This window comes from Brienomyrus brachyistius, chromosome 9 (genome assembly GCF_023856365.1).
Source record: "Brienomyrus brachyistius isolate T26 chromosome 9, BBRACH_0.4, whole genome shotgun sequence".
Taxonomy (NCBI): domain Eukaryota; kingdom Metazoa; phylum Chordata; class Actinopteri; order Osteoglossiformes; family Mormyridae; genus Brienomyrus; species Brienomyrus brachyistius.
In genome coordinates this window covers 979,023-989,674 of record NC_064541.1, presented here as the reverse complement: position 1 = coordinate 989,674, position 10,652 = coordinate 979,023, and the positions used below count along the sequence as shown (strand labels likewise).

At 46.3% G+C, this 10,652-nt stretch overlaps 1 protein-coding gene across 3 annotated transcripts; it reads right to left on the bottom strand.

Moving 5' to 3' along the window:
• Positions 1-1,713: 1,713 nt before the first annotated feature.
• LOC125749252 (uncharacterized) lies at positions 1,714-10,285 on the bottom strand. Of its 3 annotated transcripts, XM_049026321.1 has the most exons (5): positions 9,795-10,285; positions 6,541-6,775; positions 5,480-5,613; positions 4,123-4,205; positions 1,714-2,798 (listed from the first exon to the last, which is right to left on the bottom strand). In XM_049026321.1, exons 2-5 carry the CDS (start codon positions 6,718-6,720, stop codon positions 2,494-2,496), a joined length of 702 nt encoding a protein of 233 aa, XP_048882278.1. In that variant the 5' UTR covers positions 6,721-6,775; positions 9,795-10,285; the 3' UTR covers positions 1,714-2,493. The 3 variants fall into 3 exon arrangements, 1 of the variants encoding a protein (XP_048882278.1); XR_007399815.1 differs by lacking the exons at positions 1,714-2,798; positions 9,795-10,285 and adding an exon at positions 3,140-3,661 and having other exon boundaries at positions 6,541-6,803; XR_007399816.1 differs by lacking the exons at positions 4,123-4,205; positions 5,480-5,613; positions 9,795-10,285 and having other exon boundaries at positions 6,541-6,803.
• Positions 10,286-10,652: the final 367 nt, after the last annotated feature.

Genomic DNA, 10,652 nt, shown 5'->3' with positions numbered 1-10,652 from the left:
TTCACGACCTTTTACTACAGGTGTGTGCTCAGTCACATGTTTCACTACAGGTGTGTACGCATTCACGCCTTTCACTACAGATATGTGTTCATTCACGCTTTTCACTACAGGTGTGTGCTCATTTATGCCTTTTACTAAAGGTGTGCTCATTACTCTGACAGGCATTTGCAGAAATCCCAGGCAACCCAGCAGGAGGCAATTAAGACGTGAATAAATCCTGATAAGGTCATTAATATGGACCTTGCAGGATAGGCTGCACCTCGGCTCTGCACAGTGCCGACATTATAATACATAACTTCTCGGCACAGGAGAGCTGGGCGTAATATTAATGTCGGTGTGTTCAGGAGGCACGAGGCTGTATGGATGGTGCAGAGGATGCCATATTTGTAAATGCGGATGGACCTAAACAACTCTGGTTTGAAAGGCAGGACCACTGATGAATCCAGCAATTAGTGCAAATAAGAAGGTTAAGTGGGTGGTGCAGCAGATACTAAACTAGCAGCACAGAAGCTACAATGGGATCTTAATTTAATTAGCGACTGGGCTGATACCTGGCAGATGAAATTTAACATAGATAAATGTAAGGTAATCCATGCAGGGAGTATAAAGTACAGATATTTTATGGGTTCCACTGAAACAACGGTAGCTGATTACGAGAAAGACCTCGGTGTGTATGTTGATGCTGTCCCACTCTCGCCAGTGTGGGGAAGCAATTAAAAAGGCCAATAGGATGTTGGGTTACATCTCTAGGTGTGTGGAGTTTAAGTCAAGGGAGGTGATGCTATGATTACATAATTCCTTGGTAAAACCCCACCTAGAATACTGTGTGCAGGTTTGGTCACCATAGCTTAAGAAGGACATTGCTGCCTTGGAAAAGGTGCAACGTAGAGCTACGAGAATGATTCCTGGTCTTAGAGGAATGTCTTATGAGGAGAGGTTAGCTGAGCTGAATCTGTTCAGCCTCGAGCAAAGGAGACTAAGGTGGGACATGATCCAGGTATATAAGATTCTAACAGGTCTGAATGCTGTTCAGCCAAATGGCTACTTCAATGTTAGTTTAAATACTAGAACTCGTGGCCATAGGTGAAAATTAGCAGGAGAACATTTTAAACTGAATTTGAGAAAACATTTCTTTACACAGCGTGTAGTTATAGTCTTCCTGTTCAAGTAGTGCAGGCTAAAACCCTGGGTTCCTTTAAATCAGAGCTAGATAAGATTTTAACAATTCCGAGCTTGATGGGCCTAATGGCCTCCTCTCAAATTTCTTATGTTCTTAAGTTTTGAAAAATCCTCTATGCACATGGCTGTCCCAGAATGTATCAAATTAATGTAAATGCAATTAAAGTAATTTAAAGAATTGCATAGTTAATCATTTACCAGTGAAAAGAGTACATACATTGTATGTTTATTTCTTATACCTGTATAGAACAATAAATCCTCAATACAGATTTATCTTAAGTATCTAAACCTCAAATTTTTGTACACACTGCAAACATTTTGGCGAGGTCAACCTATAGATGTAAGATGAAGTTTGTTAGTTTTAATAAAAGAGGGTGTTTTTCTTAGAGAAGCCATAAAATTATACAGTATTTTTCAGGCTGGATTAATAAAGTCTTTCTTTCTTTCTTTCTTTCTTTCTTTCTATCTATCTATCTATCTATCTATCTATCTATCTATCTATCTATCTATTTGTCTGGGTTATCTGGCCTATCTTTCTAATCCATCTATCTAGCCTATCTATCTGTCACTAATGTATATCTATATCAGTGAAATCTAACTGTCCCAATATCCCCAAAGGAGCTTGCTCTCTGGGATCCATTCAGAGATAATAGGGGATTGTTATCAGTCAAATGCAATAACAATTAAAATAATGTCAAGAACAGTGGCAAAAATAAGGCATAAAATTGTTTGTTATGTGTTACATTATCACTTGATGTTTTTGATGGATCTTTGATTTGAATTTTTTTTTACAGTGACCCGGATTCACAGCTGGAACAAAGGAACAAGTATGGATTACATGTAATGTCATCTACAGGGTGCCGTCAGGGACATAAATCACCATCGATTGCCCTGCCTCAGAGCCACAAGCGTGCGCACGTGTGAATCGAAGTTTGTCCCTTGTAAAGGAAACGCGCAGATGCAGAGCATGCGATATAGACTGTGCCAGGGCTGCAGCTGATGTGCTGATGCCCGTTTAGTCATTCTGCTGTTTATTCCTTGGCATATGTACAGGTCGGGCACTTTGGCAAGTACGGATGCGTCAGAGGTTCCTCATGAGTGGTTCGCAGCGCTCTCTGTGTCATGTCGCATTGTCTGCGCCGCACCCACGTGCAGAATCACCTGCTAGCATTCTCTTCCCCACTTGCATTTCCTGTTGCCTCAAAGTGTTACTGGATTAATTGGTACCCCTCCCCCCCCTGCCACTTCTGGGTTTGGTTTAGATATTTATTTTATTGCTATGTGTTCCCAGTAAAACAACGCACTGCCTACGGTTCACTTGAGTCCGTTCAGCTGTGGCTCCCTCAAGTAGGGGTGTGGATGCCCCCCGGCTGATTCAGGGGGCACAGAGTTCCCAGCCATGCCCCTGGACCCTCTATTCACAGTGGTAGTAAATTTTCTTCTCTCGAAAGTTGGGGGCGCAGCCTCCATTAGGCAGCAGAAGCTCCTTTCTCCGCCCTGTAAAGCACACCGCCTCTGTCGCCCACTCCACCTGCTCCGTTTGGCATCAGACTGGATATGCTTGACGTTTGGGGACACATGGTCCTTGCCGGAACCACGCCTGCCGTGAAGCCGTCGATCTTTTATGCAGGGGAGAAAGGGTTCGTTTGCTCGACATGCTTCTTTGGAAAACACAATTTATTTTAATTTGCTTTCTGTGCCATGTAAGCAGAGAGTACTGCTTGCTCTCGGTCCCCAGCATGCAGATGGCGGACCGACATTTAAATGTAGTGAGAAGGAGGTGAAGAGGAAGACAGAGGGAGAGTTGGTAGGCTTTATCGCTCCATCTCACTTTCACGCTCTCTGATCCTCCTTGTCTCCCACTTGGTTTTGCATGCAGGAGGGTCAGAGGCAACAAAACACGCAAACTGCAGAGTGCATTAGAGGAGACCCAGGCCATCGGTACACGCCCACGCGCTGCATGTTATCCACATGCCGCACACACACAGACATGCACGCACACGCGTGTAGCGGCGAAGAGCCGTGTTTGTGACAAGTACAGTGTGCATAGGCCTCCTCGGCCATCTGCATGTATGCGTGTGCACACATGTGCCTGTGTTTGCATCTTGACCAGTGTCTCTCTGCCTGTACCTGGCAGTCAAAGACAAATGGGAGTGAGGGAGGAGGAGGAGGGAGGCAGATTAACAGAGACAGCTCCTTAAGTGGGAACTAAAGCATTTAAGCACTGAAGCTGACTGCCTTTTGCGCCGCCGCTCCTCCGCCCTGCCTCCAATGCCACGTCCACTCGTCTGTGTCTCTCTCCTAATTATCTTCCTATCTACCTGTGTCCTTCCTTCCATACATAATTTCCTCGTCTTATTATGGGAGTCAGCTGGGCCACTGGCTTCTCTCCATCACGCTGTGAGAGCGGCCGTACTGGGATGGCCGTCAGAAGCAGGCGAGGCGATACAGGGCAGCTGGAGCAACTTTATTATCCGGCTTTCTGTATAGGGATAGAAGCCAGAGGCCACTTCTGTATTATTATTATTATTATTATTATTATTATTATTATTAAAGCCAGAGCCCACCTCTGTATGCACTGTGGACACTGGAGGGGATGGAACTAATCAATGTGTATGAAGTTATTTACCAGTGTCATTTGGTGTTTCAGCCTTTTCTTTCTCTTGTGTTTTATTGTATTTTGTTGATTTGTTTATCGATTTGTTTATTTAACTTTTATTTATTTGCGCTTATTTAGATTTATTCAATCTTTTTATAATTTCCTTGACCTGTACGTTGCTTCTCTGTCTTCGCATTTATTTTAATCTCATATGTGAAGCACTTTAAGCTGCATTCCATATATGAAAAGTGCTATATAAATAAATGTTATTATTAATTATTATTATTATTAGTATAGACAGTAAAGCGCCCACCCAGGAAGCAGTAACAGAGGGTTAGAGTTACCTCTGATTAATGCTGCTTCTGATTGCCGCACCTTCCTCCCCTGGAAACAGGGACACCCCAAGACCAATGTCAGGCATGTTTGTCTATAAAACCAAAGAATAAAAAGGGTCAGATGACCTTAGGATGGATGCCCTTCTCCCCCGGCACAAAAGCTGCCTTTTGGGTTCGCGACCCGGTTAGGCCGTGATCCTGCTCCATTCTATCTCTTTCCTAGCGCACATTCCACAGGGCGGCCTGTGAGCACCGGCCTCCCTCACGTAGGACTGAAAATGTGGCGGATTATCATCACCGTACCAAATGATGGAGATAGGCTGCAGAACAGGCAGCGAGAGGGTGAAGAATGTGGCTGACGCAGCCAAACTGGGGATGGAGCCCAGCGCAAAGTGAATGAAACAGCGCAGAGCCGCCGTAACCACAGTCAGGCACCCTGGGCCAATTTTCCCCAGGACTCTGGAAATAATGGATTCTGCCAGTAGCCGTTGGTCAAATCAAGACCAGCATTTTATCGATACTGGAACATTTACACAGAATTGAACAGACCTATAAGGTCCTGGAACCAATGCAATAGGGCTCCTTTAGTCACTATGGGACTTCACAATAACCACAGCGGATTCTGGCGCGTCTGTCTGCTTTGTTCTGCCTTGAGTTTATAGTAACAATTTACTTGGGGCAGGGGGGCTGGGGGGGTGGTGGCACAAATAATGTAGTAGTATACTGTTGCTTAATGTATTAATTAACCAGAAACTTAAGTGTTAGTTATGTACTATTTCTTGTTCACTATGCTTGTTAACCAATTAATACGGTTCATGTATTTCATATCTTGCTATGATTTGTTCATGATTTGTACTTGAGTAGTAACTGAGTTACTTGTGTGCCCTCAAGTAAAGTGATGGAACCCAAAGTTCCATCTCTATGTTTGATGTAAGAGATGCTCTTCTGTCAGAATCATCTTGGAATTTTGATTAGGAGATAAGGTCAGCTTAGTGCCAGTGGCCCTGGCCGGTATACTGTGTCGACGCACTCTGCACTGTGTAATCTGCGATGACTAATGCTGTAAATGTGTCTCAGCTCACACAATATGACCTTTTCCTAATTATCTCACAGTAGGTACATGTCACCACAGTGTCCGGACACAATGGGCGCACATCCATTTCAATTATTTGATCAGTCACATGACTACGGCCACATTGTCCCTTGACTGTTCACGGGGGAATCTCCGAAAGGAAAGGAGGGTCCGCGAGATCCTCTGGTAGGGACAGAATTCCATGTCAGACTCCTGTGGCTCTGCGGGGATGGGTGGGGGGGCTCGATTCTAAGATCCCGGCAGTACAGTGAGGATGAATGACTCCAGCATCACCTGCACTGCACCCTCCTCTGGGAGCACACCTCCAGCTGCGGGCCCCCAGTAGCTGCTGGGCGACAGGCAGGAAGATGTTTCACGCTTCCCCCTCGCTCCCCCGAGGGTGCCGTAATCCGCACAGGCTGTGGATGCTAAAAGGAGGGCAGCTGGATCAGCGCTTCCACCTGGAGGTCTGGAAGACTGAAGGGTCGGGGGGGGGGGGGGGGGGGAGAAGGAAGGATTGGGGTGGGCAGGCTGGGGGTGACTGGCCAGAGTCCTTCTGCCTGCCCGCATGAGTCTGCTGCTGCACTGCTGAGAGGTGACGACAGCTTCCTGTTGTCCATCCTGTATGGTGCCGAGCTGTCCCAGAATTCCCTGCTTCAGTATCAGCTCCTTGGTCACATTCCAGCCACACTCGCACTGGCCTCAACTCATCCCATTGTGTGCGATAGCATTTTAAAAAAAAATTCTTTGATGTGTTGCCACAATATGCATCATGCAATGCAATTAGCTAGCGAGTGCCTCCATACCACTCTTCCTCTGTGCTGCTCTCAGCACCCGCACCTTTCCCATCAGCCCCGGCGATCTGCGCAGCTTAAATGTGCGTGCAACCCAGGGCACAAATGTACGCATGCATCGGGTGAGACACCACACCACAGGAGAGTGGGGACTCCTTAGGGACTACTTTTCTGGGGGGGGGGGGGGATAGGGGCTGCTGGCTTACGCTCCCCAGTTAATCAGGCTGTGCTCAGCCAGGCTTTGCTGACGAGTGAGGGGCTGGGGAGCAGTGGTGGGCAGGAACGCTTCTCCATCCTGCCTTCCCACCTTCTCCATCCTGCCTTCCCACCTTCTCCATCCTGCCTTCCCACCTTCTCCATCCTCTTTCCCCTGCCCTTCATCGCCTTCCTTCTTCCTCTCTTCTACTCTCTCTCCCCCAGAAAATGTACTTTGATTTATTGCTTCTTGTTGGAAAGCTTGGCATTTTAATAACTCAAACCAAGAACAAGGAAGAAAGAGCAGAAAAGAAAAAAAAACACGCTCGTAAGCACAAAATAAACACGTGTAGAGGTGATTCCTACCTTCGCTCTCTGTTGCTTCATATCTTTTGAGATTTCGCTCCCTTTTATTTTTGACTCTCGGATCAGCTGCCGCGGTGTGGAGGTGCTGCTCCTTTGCACTGATGGGTCCTGGAGAGGGTCTGCTGACGCCGCACGACTGCGGTAAATATGCCGGTGCTCAGGAGGAAGGTGTGATGACATGAGAGGGGTTAAGAGATGGATGGAGGGCAGGAGGAAGAAGAGACAGATCTGAGAGCTCCAGATGGAGGCGGGAGAAGCGAGTGGGGGGAGAGGGGGGGTGGCGGGGGAATAAAAGGACAAAACAGTAGAGATTTTTAAATCCTAAATGAAACCTTTATTTAGACTATAATTATTCACATCGGTCATTAGTGAAAGATATCACTTTTCCTCATTTACTGAAAAGACAGTAAGAGGGTGCAGGAGAGAAGAAGAAAAGGGAATCATTAGAAAGATATCACTTTTCCCTTTGTCATTAATGAGGGCGAAAAGGAGAAACATGGAGGAACGGAACGGACTAAGAGTCAGATTGCTGAGGGCCGGGGAGAAAGCGCAATTAAATATAAAAAAATAGTTCAACCAACAGGCTTATTTTTAAAGTATTTCTACAGCACATCGCTAACACGCTGTTGCTAGAAAAACAGGCTAATATGTTTGTAAAGCTGTGACAACATTTGTTGTGTGTAAAATAGGGCTACCTGGTACACAACATCTCTCCAGATAGCACTCGGGGGGGGGCATGCAGCCATTGCACGAATTTAAGGGTCTACCACTGCTAGAACACAATTACTGTTATTTACATCTTTAAAGACAACTAAAGTAAGTGACAGAGACTGACTTTAATTAAAGAACATAAATTGGGATTAATGCAAAAGATGGAACATTTTCATTTTAATTAAAGTTATTTATTAATTATTTTCAAAGCCGCAGCCTGGGGAATATGCGCGGAAATAACAACAAGCTGGTATTTAATTCCGCAGCAATAACTAATTTAAAAGAATTGTTTACAGAAAAAAAAAAACATTGAGTGGAAACAAAAAATCTGCATTTTCATCACTATCCCATAATCCCCTTACCGCTGGTCCAGCAGTATTTGATGTTCCTCCTGGGAACAATTACTTCATTTTTAGTTCCTATCTGCCTCACAGCCTCCCCTCCAAGCAAACATAATTACACACACTCCCAGTCTGCCCTACATCACCCTGGTCATCGGCACCACCTTTTTCTTAACACCACACACTCGCCCACCCCTCTATCGTCTCTCCCCTTAATCAGGGTGCTATATTTGGTTTTCAGGAAGAAAGGGAATGCAGTGAATGACAGGGTGACAGGAAAGGGGTGGTAACATTTGGGAGTGGGGAAGAATAGCTGGGAATCAGTTAGCAGGCGATACAGAAGAAAGCGGCAGTGGCAGTGAATGGCAGAGGGACAGCAGTGGAGTGGTGTACATTATGTCATCACTGTCATGGCACTACACTGCATTGTCTTCCCATTGTGCTGTTTGAACAGCTTTGGCAACAATGAGGCCTTCCTGTCATGTCAATAAAGCCCATTTGGATTCGACTCGGAGAGGGAGAGACACACGGAGACGGAGAGAGGCGACAGAAGGAGATATGAATATTTACAGCGGCCCTCATGTTGACTCTGTTGTTCTGAGCAGCAGAACAATCAGTGTACACTAATCGTCACAGTGTGCCGGGAGAGAGAGAGTGAGAAGGAAGGGGGAATGGGGATGGAGAGAGGGAGGGGCAGGGGAGGGTTGGGGACAGAGCCGCCTGAGAAAAACGGCCGAACGGGAAAAGCTGGGCTGATCGGCTGTAGGAGTCGAGGAAGGGTGGGAAAAGCAAGCAGCCGACAAGCTCTGAGCCAAACTGACAAAAGTTCATTTAGATGTTTCCTAAATGTCCACTCGCCGTTTAACAAAAGGCTCTCGGCCCCCGTGCCTTTCCTGAGGAAATGTTCCATTGCCCACTTTCACATAAGACAAGATCGTAATCACTGACCCCTTGTTTCCTACTGTTACAGAACAAACTCTACCGTGGCAAATGATAAACTGTGTGTGCAATCAGGCGCTGGGCAGAACAAGAAACCGTGCAGCAAAGCGGACGGCGTGAGGACAACTGCGCGGGCAGAAGGCAGCGGAGCTGGAATGTCACCAGGAAAAGCACACGTGTCCAACACGTGATCTGAGAACTGGAGAATAACCAAGGGAACACATTTAGTAATTAAAGAGGGTGATTTCTCTCTTAAAAGAGATACAGACCAATCAGAGGCACAGAACTAAGGGAGAGAGGGTGGGAGAGGGGGGCAAAGAAAGATGTATAAAGAAAGGCAAATTCATTTTATAAACATGTCTCTATAGTAACCAATGGGTAATTTGCTAGGTAGGAGAGGAAGCAGAATTGTGAGTAAAACAGAGAAGCATTTACAATCGCTGCTTGAGTCCAGCACTGTAATTACGGAGCAGAGTGCAGGAGATGGAGGGACTTATACAGAAATACAGGGGAAAGATAAAAATGGACAAGAGAGGAGGACAAAGGAGCACGGCTCCTTTTTGTGCTTTTGGTGGAGGGAACAGCGGGTGCTTCTTTTGTTTGGCCTTCAAGAACGATGCAGTGGTAAACATTCCTCCTTGTTCGTCCGCGTGGCTCTTTTATTCTTTCCAGTGTCGTTTTGTCCCACCTCGCCATGCCCCCGGCTTAGGGAAGGTGAAGGTGACGCAGCCCGAGCGCCGGCCTACTCGCATCTCCGGTTTTCCGGTTAAAAACAAAGTCAGGTGCGACAAAACGAGAAAACCAAAATAAATAAACAAATAGGTGGAGGGAGAGGGTGTATGGGCCGCAAAGATGGCCAGAGAAAGAGAGAGAGCGAGAGAGCTGAATGAAAGGCACCATTAGGGCATCAAACAAGAGAAGTGATGAAGGGGGGGTGGGGGGGGGGGGGTGGGGTGGGGTGGGCAGACAGGAAGAAACGTAAAAGATGGAGGCAAAGAGAATGAGAATCAGCGGCTAAAAGAGAGCGCATGTGCGTGTGAGTTTATTACGGAGCGGCGAGTAGCTTGGCGTCGGCCTGTGTCTGAGCAGATAACAGGATTAGCGTCCCCCTGACACACACCGTACAGCGGGGACATGGGGAAAGAGGGAACAGGGGAGGAACAGCGAGGGAGACGCACACAGAAGTGACACTGATAGGGTTGAGGGATTTGTGGAGAGGAGAAGAAGTAGGAGGCGCAGTAAATAAGCGGGGTTTTGGCTGACTGGAGGAGGCGCTACCCATGGCCTGCTCGTCGGCGCAGCTCCCCTGTGCTCTGCTCCACGGCACTGTACTGAGCCTGCAAACAGAAAGAGAGGCCTTCCAAAGGGGTACAATGGGAGGCTTATGTACATTTAGGGCAAGACGCAAAGATGCATAATCCACACGACAAGGACTGGAGAGCTCTCCCGGCAAGGAGGATCTCTGCTTTTTATTCAGCCTGAGCTTTTAATTAGCAGTAGCTAATTCAGCTGTTTGTTTTCACTGGATGAGTTTAATCCCCTTATTTGCTCTACAGAAGCTAAATTCACACAGATAAATGTGAACGCTGCAGCTACGGGCATGTTTCCCGCCATAACATCATCACTGTGACTGCTGGTCATTGTTTTCCAGCTAAACGTTGTGATTTTGAACAAGTGTCTTTTTTTTACATAAATGATCACCGAGGTTTCTCTGGGTGAATAAGCAGCAGGCTGTACTTACAGATCTGCTAGTCGCCAAATGCACGAAGTACACAGGAATTTGATCCGGTGATACAGCGCAGTAGCAATTGAGATTACGAATTAAAAAGGTTCAAATAAGTCGTCAAAAGGAAAAAAACCAAAAACAATAAACAGAACAGCAACATGTCCATAGCTAGCGCGCTGTCTCAGGTTTAATTAGCAAAGCAGAAGACACCTCGCCCATTTTGACAGCGTGACCGAACCGATCATCATAAGCCTAAAATTTAGATGCGATAAACACAAAGGAAGAGTCTGCAGGAAACATCACAGGTAAACAAATAAAAATAATGAGACCTATTGTAAAAAAGTAAAGACATGCTCCATCTGGAAAGAAATTACTAAGAAATATCTTCACTGCTA